Genomic DNA, 21,359 nt, shown 5'->3' on the forward strand with positions numbered 1-21,359 from the left:
GCAGTTCTATAAACTCACAGGTAAAGGTCCTAGATCATTAGAAGAATCAAGTGATGTCTTTTGTCTCAGATGAGCTGGAATTTTCAATCTTGGATCTTCCTTTTTTGGTAGAGTAAATAAAACAATACATAGAAACAAAAACACAAATTTTCAAACAGTGAAAGTTAGTCTAATTGTTACCATGTTTTCTAATATCAATGGGCATTTAAAATATTCTCTTTTTAAAAGTCCATTATATCCTTCATGTGTAATAACAGTTTCTCTTTTAAAATCTATTACTCTTAGGCTACAATAATAAAGCGAATGATAAGGATCATTCTGAGTGGGATTACTATCAGCTCATCATCTCTTTCAGAGAAACTATTTGCCCCACTCTTTAGGGATTGTGTCGCTACTCAGCACTTTTCTCTAAATAAAAATTGGGACTTCAATTGGACCATGTTATTTCTGAGTCCCTTGAATATGCTAATTTGGCACACATTAAGGTGTTGATTTATTTATATATGCGAAAGATAGGACGGTTAACCAAAAAGGTTATTAAAGTTAAGACTTGAATAAGAGAACAAAATTCTACTTATATGAATTAATTTTATATACAATCTTAATTATTTTATTAAATTTTGCATTAAATTAGCTTAAGGTACATTGGTCTTTTTAATTAAAATCTATTCATCTGTTACTGATTTTGAGTCATTTTTCTACTAGTGGTGAGCTGACTATTAAACAACTTAAAGCCTTATCTTAAAATAAAAATACTTGTTCTACCTAGCCTCACAGGATTATTTTTGATAATAAATGAGATATGAATTCAAAAGTGCTTTGCATAAAGATAAGAAATTATTACTAAATATATTCCTAAGCATTTATGGCTAACAAGCTATATATAAATTGGAAATGGGCACTAAATATATCTCCATGACAATTCAAAACAATACTAAAAATAGGCGCAAACATATCCTGAATAGGAAAATATTATAATTAAGATTTCAATATAACTTTGAGAGTACTAGGAAACACAGGCTATACTAATGTACACTTGAAAAATTATAAAGAAATCTACACAAGAGATTTTTTGTTACTGTTGTTATAAATTTATACTGGAGAGTATTGACGTTACCCAGGTGGTAGTTTTGGTGTTGTGGTCAATAAAGAAAGGCCTCCCATTTGGTGCATGCCGGACTTCCCAGCCTTTCGGAAGGAACCCCTGCTCAGTTTCGGATGGTTGGGTCACCTGCTGTGCTGAGTCACTTGTCTGTGGTTGAGGGCCCGCAGAAGTATTCTGGCTTGATGGGAGCTGACTGGTCTCCATTGTGACCTACCGCATTAATTAAATAATGTTGTAATGTTTTATAAGGAACTTGCAAATAGCTGTCGTAAAGGTAACAACCTGTAAACAGAGTACAGACTCACAAATGGGCCTAAACATTTGAGGTTTATTTTCAAATGTATTATGATATATAATTAATTTTCCTTCAACATTTTTATAATCTTTTTCTCTTTGGCTCACTTTTCTAAAATAAAATGTTTTGTCAAACTTTGTTTTTATAATCATTTATAATTTCTCAGCTAATTTGCAAGCAGTAACATGCTAGTTAACAGTCAAAGGCTGTTGCAAGTGCAAAGTCTGATTGAGGAAGGAAGATTACGAGGCCCCACCCTGGCTGTTAGTACCTACAGGAGGAGGTCGCCTTTGCTCCCCAGCCCCCCAGCAAGATTCACAGAGTAGGGCATTTTCCATATCCGAAAGTGGGTTCAGATGCTGGGTAGACAAAATGAACAACAAATATCCACCACAGATATGGATAATTGAAATGTATTCTATTCACGTGATGAAATCTTAGGGAATAGTTAAAAGGAACAAACTAAACCTACATATAATAACATGGGTAGGGTATCGAAGTATGGTTGAGCAGAAGAAGATGGAGAATAACATGTACAACATAATAACTATGAAAATTTTAAAACACAGACACACTAAACAATATTGTACATTGTTTAACTTTCTAAGGAAGTGTATAAAATAGGCCAGAAGAACACACAACTCAAGGTGATGGTTAGTTACCCCTGGATAATGCGACCAAGAACTTAGCTAAAAGGAATTTAGTTTTATCTGTAAGACTTTTTTTTTTTTTTGAGGTATAGGGCCAGGGATTGAATTCAGGACCTCATACAGGAAGCTCAAAACCACTGTGCCATATCAACTCCCCTGAGTTTTTTTTTTTTTTAAATTTATTGAAATATATCACCCATACATAAACAATAACTGTACAATAGCTGTGAACTCACAAAACAAATATTCATAACATCAAACATATATAACATCTCCCCCTACCAGCAATAACTTGCACTGTTTTTAAACTTTTTAAACTAATGATTAAAGAACATTGTCAAAATATTACTACTAAACAAAGTAGTTTTCCCCTAACCAATCCGATTGTTATTATCTTTATATAGTTTGTACATAAACAATTAAGTGTATAGTAAAAGTTGTGACTTACAAAGCAAACATGCATAACATCATACAGGGGTCCCATACATCAACCCTCCACCAACACCTTGCATTGTCATGAGACGTTTGTTACAAACTATGAAAGAATACTGTCAAAATCTTACTACTAATCATAGTTCTTTTCTTACATTTGGTGTATTTCCCCCCCAACCCATCCTATTATTATTTTTTAAATATATTTTTTTACGACAGAAGTTGTAAAACAATCATGCACATGTGCAGAATTCCCAAACAACACCCCTCCATCAACACACCACAATGTGGTGTGTCATTTGCTACAGATAAAATAATCTGATTGTTACCACGTCCATAGTGTACATTTGGCTCACATTTTTCATATTGCCTCAGTATCAACACAGTACATCTTTTGCATAGATATAAGAATATTATATTATACTACTAACCACAGTCCATAGGTCACTCCAGCTGTATTTTTCCCCTGCTGCTCCACGTTCCCATCACCCTGCAGTAGTGATATACATTTGTTCTAGCTAACATAGGACACTCTTGCACCTGTACCATCAACCACAATTCTCACCCACCTCTTGGTTTACTGTGCTATCCAGTTCCTAGATTATTCTCAAGCATTCTGTCAATTGGCATTTACATAACTACACTACCATTTTCAGTCACATCCCCATTTATAAACTAGCTGTTACTGTGTGTTACTATCCACTCTATACATTTCCACAATTTTACAGTAAAGCCAATTAAAACTTCTACATACATTAAACATCAGTAGTCCATTCAGTCCTTCTCTTATCTCCTTTAAGAATCCACTACCTACCACCAGGTCTTGAAGATATTTTCCAATAATTTCTTCTAGAAGTTTTATGGTTCTTGCTTTTACTTTTAGTTTTTTGATCCATTTTGAGTTAATTTTTGGAAAAGGTGTGAGATAGGGATTCTCTTTCCTTCTTTCAGCTATGGATGTCCAATTTTTTCAGCACCATTTGTTGAATGGATTGTTCTGTCCGAGCTGTGTGAGTTTGACAGGCTAGTCAACAATCACTTGACCATTCCTGTGAAGGTCTGTTTCTGAAACACAAATTTGGTTCCATTGGTCTATTGTGTCTGTCTTTAGGCCAGTACCATGTTGTTTTTACCAGTATAGGTAGGTATTATGACTTAAAGTCTGGAGATGAGGGTTCACTTTTCCTTTTTATGATGTTTCTGGCTTTTCAGGACTCCTTACCCTTCCAAATAAATTTAATGATCGTGTTTCCAATTTTTTCTTTAATGCTGGTGTTATTGGGATTGCATTAAATCTGTATATCAATTTGAGTAGAAATGACATCTTAATGATATTTAGTCTTCCAATCCATTAGCATGGAATGTTCTTCCAGTTATTTAGGCCTTTTTTGATTTGTTTTAACATTGAGTTGCAGTTTTCTGAATACAAGTGCTTTACATCATTGGTTAAGTTTATTCCTATTTGGATTTTATCTGTCATATTTTATTTTCACCACTCTTTTGACACTTTTAGTTATTTTATTGATATAATCTTCATTTCCAGACTCTCTTCCAGGCCTCTCTCTTCTGATTTTTCTTTTCAGGCTCTAACACACCCTTTAGTATTTCCTGAAATTCTGCTCTCTTAGAAATTCTCTGTTTCTGCTTATCTGTGAATATTCTAATTTCACCCTCATTTTTGAAAGACAGTCTTACCGGATATAAGATTATTGGCTGGAAGTTTTTCTCTTGTAGTATCTTAAATATATCAGACCACTGTCTTCTTGCCTCCATGGTTTCTGGTGAGAAATTAGCACTTTATCTTATTGGATATCCCTTATATAGGTTATGCATTGCTTTTCTCTTGCTGCTCTCAGAATTCTCTTTGTCTTCGGCCTTTGACATTCTGATGAGTATGTGTCTTGGAGTTGGTCTATTTTGATTTTTTCAGATGGGAGTACGTTGTGCTTCTTTGACAGGGATATCTATGTCCTTCAATAGGGTTGGGAAATTTTCTACTATTATTTCTTTAAATATTCCTTCTGCCACTTTTCCCTTCTCTTCTCCTTCTGGGACACCCATGACACATATGTTTGCATGTATTTTGCTGTCATTTAGTTCCCTGAGACCTTGTTCAATTTTGTCCATTCTTTTCTTCATCTGTTCTTTTGTGTGTTCACTTTCAGAGGCCATTTCTTCAAGCTCACCAATCTTTTCTTCTGCCTCCTCAACTCTGCTATTATATGATTCCAATGCTTTTTAAAAATTTCATTGATTGCACCTTTCATTCCCATAAGATCTGCTATTTTTCTATGTATGCTTTCAGATTCTTCTTTGTGCTCATCCAGTGTCTTCTTAATATCCTTAATCTCTTTAGCCATCTCATTGAATTTATTAAGGAGATTTGTTTGAACATCTATGATTAGTTGTCTCAACTCCTTTATGTCATCTGGAGGCTTACCTTGTTCCTTTGACTGGGCCATAGCTTCCTATTTCTTGTTGCGGATTGTGATTTTTTTGTTGGTGTCTTCGCATCTGGCTTACTAAAATATTTATTCTCAGTGCAGTTTTTCTCGTTAGTTTAGGGCTTCCTATCATTTCTCCCTTGCTGGTTGCACAGTAGGAGCCAAGCATGTAGTTGGTGTCGTAAGCTGTGGAGGCTCAAGCTGCCCTCACTGCACCAGGGACTGATGAAGCTTCTTCCAACTTTTACTTTGCCAGGGGTAGGGACAGAGTCACAGCTATATGGAATAATCCACATACAGGCCTAGACTGTAGTTGCCCAGAGAGACTGATGGAGCTTCACATCTTTCTCCCCTACCTGGGGCAGATGGAGCTGCAGTTGTGGGCATCAATCTATGCAGTGCGGGTCCAAGATGACCGCAGTTGCCCTGGTAGACTTCTGATTTTCAGTCTACGGCAGACAAAGTTACCTGCTTTTACCTATATAGGCTGGTGCAGGGCTCCTCAGCCTCCTCCCTGCCAGAGGTGGGGCTGAAGTCCAGGCAGGCTGCAGGCTGATCTGTGTGAAAGAAACTGGTTCCTGCCGACACTGAGAGTTTCAGTCAGCGCAGCTTCCCCTCAGGCTGGGGGCAGACTCAGAATGGTGGCTATTGGCCTCTTTCTGACTTGAGCTGGTTCACACTCCTCTGTTCCCAGGGTTATCTCTAAGCCAGCCTAGCCTACCAATCAGTAGCCAGAATCAGCAGTCAACCGTCTCCTCCTCCCCTGCTTCTGGAAAATGGAGCTTCCAATTCCTGTCACAGAGCAGCTCCTGGGGTGGCTTGTGCTGCCAGAGTAGGATAATCACTGACCTTTGCGGCTTGGCCGGAAATTTCCCAGAGAGGCTGGCGCAGGTCCTCGCAGCTTCCTCCCTGCTGGAGGTGGCACTGGGGCCTAGGCTAGAGCTGTAATATGACCTGGATGGGAAGAAGCCGGTCCCAACCAGCACTGGGATTTTCAGTCCACCCCGCTTCCCCTCGTGCCAGGTACGGAGTTAAGATGGCAGCTCCCAGCCTCTTTCTGACCTGGACAGGCTCAAGTTTTAGCTGTTCTCAGGATTGTGCTGTGGCCCACTGAATTTCCTCATCAGTAGCTGGAATTAGTGCCCAACTGTTTCTTCTCCCCCCATTTTGGGGAAGTGGAGCTTTCGATTCCAGCCATGGAGCAGCTCTCAAGGCGGCCTGAGCCTCCAGTGGAGGCTGGGCCATCTTGCTGGTTCTTCCCGACTTGGTTTTTTTTTTTTCATTTGTTTGCTTGTTGTATGTGTTCTTGTTTTTAGGAGGCACTGGGAACCGAACCTGGGGCTTCCCATGTGGGAAGTAGGTGCTCAAATGCTAGAGCCACATCTGCTCCCAATAGTTTATTTCTTAAAAATATCTAGAAACAAATATGATACTTTGTTAATGGTGGTTAATTCTGTTAGGAATATGAGCATATGCTATATTATTCTTTGCACTTTTCAGTCTCTGCTTTTTGAAAAAAAAAAAGAAATGATGGTAAGACAAAACATTTGCACTACTGCCCAAGACAGAGTGTCATCATTGCAAATTGTTCAAAAGGTATCAATCACCAAGATTACCTTTTAGCAAAATAATGTTCTTAAGCATTCAAATTAAAAAATCACCCAATGGACTAGGTTATTAAATCGTCTTCTTATTCACATTTAGGCTTGTTTTATATCACAAGTGGTAACTCATGTATATTAAAGATCCACAGGAAGTGGTATGTTTAGCAGCAATGTCAGAGAATAATCAGGAGATGGTAGAAGCCTTCAGTGATGTGAGGACTTCCATAGGAATATGTAGGTATAAATCTGTAAGAAAATAAGTTAATAGATAGCCTACAGCATACCTGTACAGTGGGCTTTGTCCAGGTAGTAGTTCTGGAATTGTGATCTACATAATATGATCTTCCTCTTTCATCTTGTTTTTCTTCCCAACCTGGTGGTAATCCAGATGAAGTAGGCAAAAGCTGAAGTGAAGAGTAAAAGAAGGGTTAAATATTAATAAATAATCCTTTCAAAGACCACATCCCCACTTTGTTGCTAGCTCTCTGTAAAAAGAGCCATGTTTTAAATCATATTTTAAAGTGTATGAAATAAAGTGGACAACATTTCACTTGGGAAAAAAAAAACAGTAGGACAGCAATAATGACAAGAGTGCAAACAATAATAAAACATGACAATAATCACACACCATGTGCTTTAACATAGATTGTGTCATTTAACCCCCATTCAAATCTTAATGAGATCACTGCTATTATTGGCCTATTTTACTGGTGAGGAAACAGAAGCTTATAAAATTCAAGTCATTTGCCACCAGATACATTGCTAATAAGAAATGGAGTTGAAATACAAACCCAGGTAGTCTCACTACAGAAATTAACAAACATGTGCTGAGTTGTTATCCCTGCCTTGTTTTTCTAAGGGATAGGGAGAGGCTGTTTATTATAGTTCATTACAAATGAACAAAGAAGGTCTGATCATTTCCAGTTCTACCTAAAATAGTCCCCAGTTTGACCTTTCTTGTGTCATTTTGAATCAGATTAGACTCTCTCAGGATTGATTGGCCTGGCTCCTGAAACATAAAAACCTTAAAACATAAAAACCATTACCACCAGTCTGTTTGCTAGAGACAACAGGAGCTGGATGCACTTTGCTGCCAGTTATGATGAGCTTTTCGACAAAATGATGGAACTAAAATGTGGCCAGTTTTCAAATGTCCATTTGTTGGTTGGACAGTTGGAATGAATAAACAAAATGTAGTAGGTAAATCTCACCACAAATGATTAAGACATGCAACAACATGGATAAATCTCAAAAATGTCATGCTAAGTAAAAGAGGCCAGACAGAATATACTATATGATACCATTCACAGGACATTTCTAGAAAAAGTAAACCTCTAATAACAGAAAGTAGATGAGTGGTTGCTTGGAGCCGAGACTGGGGCAGGAATTGATTGCAAAGAAGAATGAGGGAATTTTTTGGTGTATAGGAAGGGTTCTTAAACTTGATTGAAGGTGATGTTTGCACAATTGTATAAACTTACCAAAATTTACTGAATTGTATACTGAAAAATGGGGGGATTTTATGTGGGTATGAAAAGAATGTCTCAAGAAACCATAAAAAAATGGTAATTAACTAAAATGGCAAGAGACAATAAGCAAGAATAAGGCTGGTGAGGTCAGTCTTTCTGTGGCTTCTGCCTGCTTGGTGAGAGTCAGTGGGTGGGCCCTCTCCTTCCTCGACACAGGATCTGTGTTCCGGTCCTAGTTCAGGACCATTTTCTCAGACAGATGAGCAACTCCTGGGTCAAGTTGTTGAGTCTCTGAACACCTACACTAGAACTTCCAGAAAAGCAAAAACATGCCCCATCTTTCAAAATTAATATATAGACTTCCATTTAAAATTAAGAATGGTTGGTGAAAAAGAGTGAGGTGGCCATTCCAAGAGGGGAAATGGAGTATGCACAACCCAGAAGGGGAAGACAATCGGGACACAGAAACAGTCTGTTTGGAATAAAGGGCACAAACAGGAATGAAGGCAGGAGGTTTCCATGGGTAGATAAGGAGCAGGTTAGGCAGAAAAGGCTGGGAGTTTAAATTTGGTTTAAAAAATAAATGATGCCATGTAAGTGAGTGACAAACTTAGACTAATGTGAGCTGAAGTAAGAAAAGGATGGAAGCTAGAAGACCAAAAGGAGTCTAGGACAATAGTCCAGGCAGGGACTGGGAATACTACTGAGGAGGAAGCAGGTTTTTGTAGACTTGTGGATTTAAGACTGAAGGGAAGGGAGAGATTGGGGACTGATAAGCTCTGACCTGGTCACTGAGCCTGCAGACATTAGTGCACACTGGACCAGGGACTGAATCCTGACTTATGCACTTTGTATACACAGAAGAAACGGCTTCTAGATACAATGAGCCTTGTACAAAGCAGAGGCAGCTGGACACCATAACCCGAAATTGTATGCTGAATGCAGCCGCCCTCCTCCAGCCAGCACAGTGCTTAACAAGCCCAGATAACACCCACAGTCACCAGCACTCAGAGACTGTGCTTTTCTAATATGAAACTTCTCCAACTTTTGTCTTTAAAGGTCCTGCCCCACTTGCCCTTCCCTCCCTAGAGCTTCAATTCTAATGCCCAAATTAAAAAAAAAAAAAAAAATCTAATGCTCGGTCTGGCAGTCAGACTTTCATATGCAGTATTTTTTTTTAAGTTGCTTTGCTGAGTTTTATATTTTTATTAATTATTGAGGGAAGAGGATACAACTCACCACAGGAAGTGTTGGCTGTTCCTCAAAAGTATAGGCTTGTAAGCTGCCTCTTCTGCTGGAATGATTCTTGTTAAAAAAAAAAAAAAGATAAAAGACGTCAGGTTTTTAAATTTGTCTTTGAATGGCAAATAAGGTAGAGGGGGTGGGTATCAGGGGGCAGAAGATAGAAAGCTGGCTGAAAAGCACCTGTTGAGACTGCACGCAGGCAACTCAGTGCCCTCAGTGCCACCCAGGTGTTAATTCTTTCCAAACTGCAGCTCATGCTTCTCCTTCAGATTCTAGACTGCCTCCCGGATGCTTTCTCTTCAATGTTTAACAGATACTGCTCCTCTCATGTCCAAAATTGCATTCAGATTTCCCCCAGCCACACTCACCAGTCAGCCAGCTACCCACATCAGATATCACTCGACTTTTCTTCCCCTTCTGCCCCATACAGCCAGGTAGCTACCAGGGTCTACTCCTTGTATTTCTTTCTTAGCTCTCAAATACATCCCTCCTCCCACAATGGTTGCTACTTTAGTTCAAATCTTTACCATTTGTCCCTTAGATTTTTTTTTTAAAGATTTATTTATTTCTCTTCCCCCCCCCCCCCCCCCCCGTCCCGGTTGTCTGTTCTGTGTCTATTTGCTGTGTGTTTTTCTTTGTCTGCTTCTGTTGTTGTCAGTGGCACGGGAATTTGTGTTTCTTTTTGTTGCGTCATCTTGTGTCATCTCTCCGTGTGTGCGGCGCCATTCCTGGGCAGGCTGCACTTCCTTTCGCGCTGGGCGGCTCTCCTTACAGGGCGCACTCCTTGTGCATGGGGCTCCCCTACGTGGGACACACCCCTGCATGGCAGGGCACTCCTTGTGCGCATCAGCACTGCTCGTGGCCCAGCTCCACACGAGTCTCTTCGATTTTCACTGCAACCCCTCCTAATAGGTCCTCCTGCTTCAAGTCTCATTTCCTAACTTCTATTCTTCATACTGCATGCTGCAGCCAGAGGGCTTTCTAAAGTGTGATCTAGTCATCTTATTCTCTAGCTAAAAGCCCCTCAGTGCCTTCCTATGGTCCCTAGGATAAAATCAATAGCACGGAACACAAGGCTTCATGAGCTTCAAGACCTGGCTCTTCCCTGCTTCAGCCACTTCCTACCTTGCAGCCTACCATCTGGACAGTCCAGAAACTTGTTTTCTGGAAATCCCATATTTCTCTTTCCTTGTGCCTCTACATACACGCTGTTGTCACTATCTGAAATATTTTAGTTTTATTATTTAATGACATAAAAATCTACAAAATGCATATAAATTGAATCAGAATACTTCAGTATTTTTTATAATAACTATAAACAATTTATAGTCCATCAATAGGAGACTGATTAAACACCTTAAAGGTTAATCGTACAATGGAATATGGATTTGATGGTTGTTTTAAAAGGTGTACATCTACATTTGCTAAAATTGTCCGATGTCTAAGATATAGTAAGTTAAAACAGCATATTACCAAAAAAGTACAAAATTATTTCAGGTTAAAAAACTATACACAGATATATATGTATGAAAGCATGAACATATAGAAAATGTTTAGGAAAACAGATACCAAGTCATTAATGACTGAGGGAACATGGTAGAGGGAAGATGAAGATTTCTTTTTAATTTTATAAACCTAATTTTTTCAAATTTTAACCATAAACATATAATGCTCTGAAAATTTTGAAGAGGTAACACACACAGTATAAAATTCAAAAGGTACAAAGGATATACATTCTGTCTACCCTGTTCCTCTCTTAAGAGGCAAGCAATGTTACCAGTTTCTTTAATTCTCAAGAAATATCATATATATTATCTATCATTTACATACATAAATGGTAGCATACCAAACATACTGTTCAGTACCTTGTCTTTTATCATTTTCCAGTATCTGTTAGAGATTATCCCATACAACATGTATATTCAAAGCCACCTCATTCTTTTCAATGGCTGCACAGCATTCCATTGTATGCTTACCACTTTTATAATTGAAAAATAAATAACAGGAGGAAGAGGAATAGGATCCTATGTGATTTATCACCAGCATATCAATATAGCTTATTCTTTAAGACTTTTGACTGACCTTCCCTACCACCATGCCAAAAAATGAAATGAGCATAAGACAATAGAAAGATGGAAGCATGAAGGAAAGGAGGCAGGCAGGTTTGTTTTTCGATATTCTCAGTTCACACAGAACTGTCCACATCGAAGCTTTTTTTTTTTTTTTGGTGGTACTGGAGATTGAACCAGGGACCTCACTATACATGTGGAACTGTCCACATCGAAGCTTTTTTTTTTTTTTTGGTGGTACTGGAGATTGAACCGGGGACCTCACTATACATGTGGAACTGTCCACATGGAAGCTTTTTTTTTTTTTTTGGTGGTACTGGAGATTGAACTGGGACCTCACTATACATGTGGAACTGTCCACATCGAAGCTTTTTTTTTTTTTTTGGTGGTACTGGAGATTGAACGGGGACCTCACTATACATGTGGAACTGTCCACATCGAAGTTTTTTTTTTTTTGGTGGTACTGGAGATTGAACGGGGACCTCACTATACATGTGGAACTGTCCACATCGAAGCTTTTTTTTTTTTTGGTGGTACTGGAGATTGAACGGGGACCTCACTATACATGTGGAGCAGGCACTCAACCACTGAGCTCCACTTGCTCCACTGAAGCTTCTTGAGGAAGGCACCAGAAGTCGACAAATTTTTTTCTGAAAAGGTCCAGGGTTTGCAGGTCAACCATTCTGTAACCACACAGCTCTGTTGACGAGAGTGTGAAATTAGCTGTGTGTCAGTGAACCTTTATTTACAATGACAGGTAGCAGGCAGGCTGGATTTCAGGCTACATTTCCCAAGCCCCGCACTGAACTATTAAGTCTCATGAGGGCAGGAATTTTGTCTGTTTTATTTACTGATGTCTAAGTAACTAGAACAGTGTCTGGCATATAGTCAGCCTTCACTAAATATTTACAGAATGAATAAGAAGCAGGGAAACCCCAACCAGAAATAACCATAGTGTCCTCAGAGAAAAATCTTTGTCTCCCACTGATGTAATAACTGAGAGAGCTAGTCACGCATATCTCATCACAGCATTGTATGCTGTGAATACTTCCTTCTGAATCCCAGGGGCAGCAATTTTTATAGCGCTTACTGGGGTAAGAATGCCATCCATCTCCTTGGCCAGTCTGTATTCACAGATGGACGGTGGCATCTGTGATACAGTGTTAAACCAGCATCATAACTGAGAGAGAGAAAAGCAGCTCCTGACATCCAGGAGCTGGTCTAGTACTCGCCCCCAGGCCTTGGTCTTCTCCTGCTGAACGTAAACAATTTCACAGAACAGCAATGCCAGACAGCACCACTCTGACCGTGATGATCAAGACAAGAACAAGACTACTCTAATTGTGTCTGAACACAGACAAAAACAGGAATATTGTCCAAGCCACAAAATACCAAATAGCTCCCTATCCTGGCTGATATGAGTGGTGGCTACTTTTTTACCAGTTATAGCTTTAGCCTTACTACAAATAAAATTTATTGAGACACCCAATCTTAGAATTACTCCTGCTTCCTGACAGCATCCAATCCAGAGCAAAGCCCTGCTTCCTTGAACTCTCCTCCAAATCACCTAATCTGCACTCAAAGCCTTTAAAAGTTTTTTTCTAATATGCTCTTACTGAGATATCCCACAGTTTTCCTTAGTGCGTGCTCTTTCTTGCTGAAATGAGTAATAACTTCAACTTGTTCAATTACAGGTGTTTTTCTGGTGGTCTCTGACAGGAGGGCATTGACATAATGGGCATTTTGAATACAATGACTCTGCTCCATACTAATAGTGTGAATATGTGAAAAACTGACAAACTGCAAAGTTCCAAAGTCCCTAACACATTATTATATGCCAGTTAAGACAATATTTTATGCAAAAGTTACACTTATTGAGTGGAATAATATAAAGTGTGTAAAATCCTGAAGCCATAATAAAATCTAAAATCATCTTACTGAGCTGGATACTGGCTGGCTGGTGGCTGAATTTCCAGAAGTAGTGAGTCTGTCATTCAGTTCTTCTGCAAGATGACTCTGAACATCCAAGTTAGTTGATGGTGGAGGTGATGGGAATGCCTGATTGCTATACATGGTAGTTTCATCTTCTTTTATGATTTCCCAGTTCTAAAACAACCAGAATAAGCTTAAACAACATGTACTTTAGTCTATTGCAATAACACACGCCTGTCAAGGAGAACAAAATACCTCGGAAGACTCTCGATTGTCAACACTTTCTGTTTCCTCGGATATTTGCCGCCTGGTGGTAAAGGCACGTTGTGCTTGCAGTTGAATGTCACCATTCTCAACATCTGTTAGGGTGTCCCTATGTTGGAAGTATAAAAGCCACCACCCATATGTTAAGAAAGTTAAAAGGATAGTCAAAGTTTCTATGATCATTTTTTAAAAATACTTATATAGGTCACAATTTATTGTTTTGGCCAAAGGCTATTTCTTTTTTTTTTTTTTTTAAAGATTTATTTGTTTATTTATTTCTCTCCCTTTCCCTCTCCTCCCCTCCCCCCTAACGTTGTCTTATCTCTGTGTCTCTTTGCTGTGTCTTCTTTTTTGTCCGCTTCTGTTGTCAGCGGCACGGAATCTGTGTTTCTTTTAGTTGTGTCATCTTGTGTCAGCTCTCCGTGTGGGCGACACCATTCTTAGGCAGGCCACACTTTCTTTCGCGCTGGGCGGCTTTCCTTACGGGGCGCACTTCTTGCGCATGGGGCTCCCTAGCGCGGGGACACCCCTGCGTGGCGTGGCACTCCTTGCACGCGTCAGCAGTGCGCATGGGCCAGCTCCACACGGGTCAAGGAGGCCCAGGGTTTGAACCGAGGACCTCCCATGTGGTAGAGGGGCGCCCTAACCACAGGGCCAAGTCCGCCACCCAAATGCTATTTCAACATACATAGATTTAAAGTAGTGGACAGGGAAGTGGATTTGGCTCAACTGATAGAGCATCCATCTACCATGTAGGAGGTCCAGGGTTCAAACCCAGGGCCTCCTGACCCGTGTGGTGAGCTGGCCCACATGCAGTGCTGATGTGTGCAAGGAGTGCCATGTCACGCAGGGGTGTCTCCCGTGTTAGGGGAACAAGGAGTGCACCCTGCAAGGAGAGCTGGCCCACAAAGGAAAAAAAAAAAGCACAGCTGTCCAGGTGTGGCACCACACACATGGACAGCTGACACAGCAAGATGATGCAACAAAAAGAGACACAGATTCCGGGTGCTGCTGACAAGAATATAAGTGGACACAGAAGTACACAAAGTGAATGGACACAGAGCGCAGACAACAGTGGGGGGGCGGGGAAGGGGGGAGAAAAAATAAAAAGTAGTGGACACAGTGGTACCTTCAGAGTACCTTATGGAGTTAAGGTAAGTTTCTATGAAAAAGTATAACCTGTCTGGCTTTGATATTTTAGTTCATCATTGTGCTTAGAACAAGGCTAACACATACAGGTACTCAAAAATATCTGTTGAATGAATATCACCATTTGATTAATAACTTCATTACACTATTATTTTACCATGTTATTACAAGAATAAAATCTAAAGTAGCTCCAGATAGTTTACAAAAGAGAAGCTTTAAGTGTTACATAGATATTTTCATGAATCATATAGCAACATCTTCTAGAATTAAGCCAGTGCTAGAATTCCCCATCCATGGAGACAGAGGGCAGAATGAAAAATAGTGTAATCTTTAATATTTATAAAACAAAAGTTTAATAGATTAGGGAGTAAATGGTATGTGTTTTTGATCACATATAGCTATGGGCCTGGGTGGAAAAGGCTGACAATAAAGGCTTCTCTGAGTTTACGAAAGGTATGATTAATCAGACTGAATACTTATGCCCAGTCATTTACTAGTTATATTATCCTAGATTAGAAACATTTGTATTTAAAATACGACTATCAAGAATTTTGTTCAAATATCTAATAATGTAATTATTGTTAATTTAGCTAATGCTGCCATATAAGCCCAGGATAATCAGAAGTCAAGTTCTTATAATACAGTAGCTGGAGAAAACACAATTTTGACAGATGATCCTTCAGGGAATGATTCAGGGTTATTTCCTCCGCTCCCTAAATCCTTGATTCTGGCTAGATAAATACAACATCAGCCACAACTAAAAGAAATGCAATTCTGCTCAAGTTGGTGTGCCATGATACTCGGTTATGCATAAGGGCAACTGTGCAGAATTTTATGGGATCTTCAGTTCTGTAATATGTATATCATTCTACAGAGACCAATGCCTCTGTGCCATGAGGAACTTGGATCACAATTTGTTTTAGAAGGTTTTGATAACAGAAAATATCTATGTAAGTACTTGGGGATACATATTTCAGGCACAAAATATCAAAGCCAAAAGGTATAAGGTTACCAGACAAATAGAGAAGTTATGTTTGTGTCAAAAATATGAAAGAGATTTCATAAGACTATGTGGAAGGGGAAAGGGAATGAGTTTTGAAAATAAATATGTATAATGGGAGAATTTGTAAATGTATGTAGTCTGATGATTAAAGAAAAATGTCACTGAAGAGATACAAGTTAGAATCTTAAAAGTCATTCTGTCCTTGATCTGTATAAATTGGAAATTATGAGTACATCAACCAGACTGGCAAACAAGTATTGTTTAAAATAAAACCCACGTTACTGAGTCCTATTATTTAAAAAATAAATTAAATTGTTTATTGTAAGCATTTCGTAGAAATTAACATTTTGCTATATTTTAATAACAAATTTACAAAAATTCTCCGAGAGTCTAAACCAGGCTAAAGAGAATGATGTACATTTTGTGGCTATATAATACTTAAAAAGAGGCTTATAAGTAATTAATTATTATAAATTAAAAAGCAGCTAAAGGGTGGTTTATGTTTCAAATAATTTTGACTGATATCAAAATTCTGGTATTCCTACAGTTTATGGATTCCTATACTATTATGAATCCATTTGAGACATGACTCTTCAAAATGAAAACTAGTAGCCAACAGGTTTCCAGACCACAAATGTGAAAGCCATCAGCACATACTGAGGGGTTGGTCTTTTCCACTGTGTTCTTCTAGATTCATGGTTTACATAGTAAGTCCTTCCAAGGACATCCTGCCTCTCTTCCCATCCTGGAGGTAGAGGAGAAGGTTCTTGTTGCTGCTGCAAATGGCAAGCAGCATCTGGTTGGTCCAAAACAACCCAGCCAGGCTGAAAAACAGAGTGACAGCAATTAAGAGTTGATGCTTGATTTTGTGACTTTATCAATCATATGGTAAAGAAAAATTTAAGAAGAGATTTAGCATATACAGTCTAGAAATTAAGCACAGCCAGAATTATTAATAGCACATTGTCAACTTTTAAGACATTATTTTTTTCTGATAAATGAAGATTCTCTTTGTAAAATGAAACCATTTAAATTCTATCTGAAACTGTTTTAAAAGTTTAAAAAATTTAAAACATATCTAGTAGGAAAAAAGGCCAATTTTTTTCTTTATTAGAGAAGTTGGGGGTTTACAAAATAATCATGCATAAACTACAGGATTCCCATATTCTATCTTATTATTAATACCCTGCATTGGTTTGGAACATTTGTTACAATTGATAATAGCACATTTTTATAACTGTACTATTAACCAAAGTCAATGGTTTAATTTAGGGTCCACTGTGTAGTATATTTCCATGAACTTTTAAAAATTTTTATTCTGTTACTATATATACAATCTAACATTTCCCCCTCTAATCACATTCAGATATGTAGTTTAGTATGGATAATCAAGTTCACAAAGCTATGCCACAATCATCACCATCTATCACCAAAACACTTCCATCATTCCAAACAGGAACCCTGTACACCACTTCAAGTCCTGATGATATAAATTTGGAAAGCACTGAAAAGCTGAAAAGTATAGTTTAAACCAGCGTAACCTGAGGCACATCTCTAAATTAAAAGCAAATGAAGGGTACAGATCATGTCTTATCAGTCTTTGTCTCACCCACAGAAAAGCACTATGTATATGGTAAGTATACGAGACCTGAAAAAAAAAATCATTAGCTAGTGGTCACATATAGAGTCATGATAGGGAAAGGCAAAAAGGCAAATGATTTAGAAATGAACTCTCTATTGAATGAAGTCTTTATAATTCTCTTTTCTGACTTTTCTCATTATCCTTGACCAAGAAAAGGAACTGCAGTCATGAAATAGCCAAAGGAAGAAAGCTTTTTTTTTTTTTAAAATACCAGGAAGGCATTAGAAGCTTGGTTCCTAAGGAATTAATTGAAGTTTCATAACAAATAAGGCAGTAGGAAAAAGTTCTACTAAATACTGATATGGTTAGGAAATCAATAAGAATAGAAATACACTAGTGAAGAAAACTTTAAAGTGCTTCTAAAAAGACACAAAAGAAGTCTTGAATGAGTGAAGACATACGATGATCTTGGTTGGCTAGGAGGATTCAACCTCACAAAGATGTCATTTCTCCCTAAGTTATTCTAAAATTTGCTATGATTCCAATAAAACGACAATATTAATTTTTAAAATAACAAGCCAATTCTCAAATCAAGTAGAAATACAAACAAACAAGAATAACCAGCAAAATTCTAAAAAAGAGTAATGAGGACAGATTAACCCTGCCAGATAAAATATATTATAAACTATAATAATTAAAACAGTGTGGTCCTGATGCTCAATGGAACGGATCAGAAAGCTCAAAAAAGATCCACATTTATAGGAGTTTAGTATATGATAAAGACATTTTTTATCTGGGAAAAGTTATATTATTCAGAAAATGGTACCTACATGGGAAAAACTAATTTGGATCCCTGCCTTACATCTTACACTAGAGTAAGTTACAGACTGAATAATATAAAGATGTTAAAATGTAAAACCAAAAAGATAGTAGGAAGAACATTGGGAGATTTAAAAAATATATTCTAAGAATATATTCAAACCCAGAAGGCATAAAAGACTGACAGATTTGACCACAAAACTCTCAAATATGTACATGGCAAAATCTGAAACAAAGTAAAAAAAAAACACACAACAAAAACAAATGACAAACTGCGAAACATATTGGTATGGACAAATGATAGTTTACTTAGTATGTACAGAGCTTCTGCTCTAGGCACTGGGGATTCAGCAGAAAAGGACTCGTGCTGGCCATTTCTAACCATCTGTTTCCCTTCCTTCTTTCTCTTTCCCTTTCCCTTAAATAATCATAATATAGGATCTATTATACCTCAAAATTAGTCTTATATATTAATCAGATTTTACTTCTCTAGTTTCAATTTCAAAAGCATGTGAGTTGAATTTTTTATATTTCATTCTCTTGAAAAAAATTAAGTTTTTTCATTTTGGTTGAATATGCCATTGATTACTTTTCTATAGAGTAATGACATTTACTTAATACAATCCTTCATTTATTGCTATAAAGGACTGTAATAATATTCAAAGCTGGGAAAATGGTACCAGTAGAATATTTCTGAAAAGCTTCTTTAAAAAGATTTCTCTCTTAATATATATATATTTTTAGTAATAATCAACTTTATATTTTCAAAGAAGTTTTGTATTTACAGAAAAATTACACCAAAAGTAAAGGGAATTCACATATAAACCACACACACACATACCCTCCCACACACAGTTTCCCCTATTACTGACAGATTAGTGTGGTACATTTGGTACAGTTGACAAACCAATACTGCACTGCTACTGATCAAAGTCTATAGTTTACATTATGGTTTATACTTTGTGCTGTGCAGTTTTATAGGCTTTGACAAATGTATAATATCATGTACCTGTTACTGCGATTTGGGGCAATTTCCACTGCCCTAAAATGCCCCGTGCTTCACCTATTCACCCCTCCCCTCCCCTCTAAACCCCTGGCAACCACCATCTTTCTACCAACGTTACAAGTTCTTCCATTAACACCAGATAATAATCACAAAAGCGATAAATTTACTTTGGTCTGTGGTTACATTCCCCCTGTATATTTGTTCATTCCTCAATCCTGAAGGATTTGAGATGATGTACAAGTACTTTAAGTGTAATACACACTGGATTCAAAGACAGTACACAAAAGGGATGCAAAATATATCCTTAATAACTTTTATATTAATTACATGGTGAAATGATTATGTTTTGATAAATTGTGTTAAATAAGATATATTATTAAAGAAATGATTTCTCTCTTAAAGATGAGCTTATTGAATTTATGTTATCCCAGTAAACTCAAGAAGATGGGGGGAAAAACCTAATTTGTTTAAGGGCCTTTGATAAAAACTTGTTTCAAGTCTGAAGAAGTACAGCTGGACATTTAAACGTTGTTGGGACTATCTGAGTTTTCACTTTTGGTTTAGCACACCTCTCTAATAACCATAAATATTCTTCACAAAATAATTTTTTAAGTATCAATGAACCTTAATTATCAACCTCAAAGCTGATGATGCAATTACCTACAACTTAACAGAGTCAAAAAGAAAGCATTTACAGCTACAACAAACATTATATATATGTTAATTTTGTAAGATACAACTAACCCTAAAGTTGCAATGGGTACGAAAATCAGGGTACTATATAATTATCTATTTTGGATACACCATACTAAGGAATACAAACTACCTAAGAATGAGCCTTGTTTTAAAATTGCGATTGTTTTCTTTAAATAGAATTTTATACATCCAGTCACAAACTAGATGTCAAAGGACTAGGCAAGACCTCTCTGGTCATTAGCTACACGGAAGATAAATAAACACAGATTCATGTGTTTGAATTCCTAGGGCCTTTCATAAATAAACTCCTACATGCTTACATCTATGAAGTTATAAGGTGTATTCTGAGGGAATTCAAACATTGAGACATGAAACCACAGACTGAAGCAAAGCAGCTCTCCCCACAGAATCTGAACTGTGAATAAGGTACCTGTGAAACATGTGTGTGGGCAAAACTTGGAGCAGGTTACTAAATAGTGAAATGCTGTTAAAATTCTTATAAGTTACTAATTAAAAGAGCTTTCTTTATAGGATTCATCCTCCATTTCAAACAAAATTCCATTATGCAAGATATTCTGTGTTCCAAAATGCCAGGCAGTGAAACTTCTCATCCAATAAACATATTAAAATTTAAAAATGATTATTATATGATAAATCAGAGAAAGACAAATAAAGAAAAAAGCAATTGTATAAGTGAATACAGACTTCAGAATGATAAATTCTTTGGTCACCCAATTAAGGGTTACCTATTATACTTTATGATTTTAGGAGGAAATGCTTCTTCCTTCTGTTATTATAGATTCTCCTGCAAAGTAAAAGTTCACTAATGCATATTAAAAGTCCCCAGAAATTTTGTTGTAAATCTACCGCCCATTCCAGAGCTTGATATCTCTGGCAAATGGGCATGTGAAGTGGAGCCCAGAGTCTTTGGAGAGGTTCCTCAGCTTCACAGTTCAGTTAAGACTTAAGCAGACCCTCAGTCAAAGAGGCAAGAATGTTAAGGAAGGCACAGAAAAAAAACTTTCCAAAAGAATTTGGTCCCTAATACACTTTCCGTACATGTTGAATAAATGATGCCACCTTCACAGAGAACCTCAAGGAGCAGGTGTTTTTTTGTCCCCTTTTCAAATCATAGAATTTTTCTACTAGAAGAAACCCTAGAAGTCATCTGGTACAACCTCATCATTCTGCAAATGAAGATCCTGAAGTTCAGAGAAGTTCTCTGAACGACAGGCTGATTCAGCTGGCTCCAAATCCCTGTCCAATTCTATTTCAAATACATACTCACTGAGTCTTCTTCACTTACCCCAGAAATGTGCAGCTCTACCCAAATACTGACATGAACTTTCCTCTTATTCTGTCACTCATGAAAATTGTTAAATTCTACTTGACCCAAACATGTTTTTTATTAGATCACTTTAATTTTCTCCCTTCCTTTCTCTCATTTCCCTCCTTTTCCAAGTGTTGATCCACACACCCATGATAGGAAAAGTAACAAAAATTTCATAAAGAGTTCCTAATTAGTGGCAGCACCTCAGAATGAATTACAAATACTAAATTGTGTTCTTGCTTTAATGAAGAGGAACATGAAATGG

At 37.5% G+C, this 21,359-nt stretch overlaps 1 protein-coding gene across 2 annotated transcripts in view; it reads right to left on the bottom strand.

The window, feature by feature from the left end:
• Window positions 1-21,359, bottom strand: part of NEDD4 (NEDD4 E3 ubiquitin protein ligase) — a 191,298-nt gene that overhangs the window by 17,877 nt on the left and 152,062 nt on the right. For both annotated transcript variants that reach the window (XM_058294242.2, XM_058294241.2), the window contains 7 exons: window positions 16,319-16,485; window positions 13,501-13,618; window positions 13,252-13,419; window positions 9,239-9,304; window positions 6,815-6,934; window positions 1,118-1,315; window positions 19-99 (listed from right to left, as the gene is read on the bottom strand). In XM_058294242.2, coding sequence (XP_058150225.1) covers window positions 19-99; window positions 1,118-1,315; window positions 6,815-6,934; window positions 9,239-9,304; window positions 13,252-13,419; window positions 13,501-13,618; window positions 16,319-16,485 — 918 coding nt within the window. The remainder of the gene's footprint in view (window positions 1-18; window positions 100-1,117; window positions 1,316-6,814; window positions 6,935-9,238; window positions 9,305-13,251; window positions 13,420-13,500; window positions 13,619-16,318; window positions 16,486-21,359) is intronic.

Source organism: Dasypus novemcinctus, chromosome 3 (assembly GCF_030445035.2).
Source record: "Dasypus novemcinctus isolate mDasNov1 chromosome 3, mDasNov1.1.hap2, whole genome shotgun sequence".
In the NCBI taxonomy this organism is placed as follows: domain Eukaryota; kingdom Metazoa; phylum Chordata; class Mammalia; order Cingulata; family Dasypodidae; genus Dasypus; species Dasypus novemcinctus.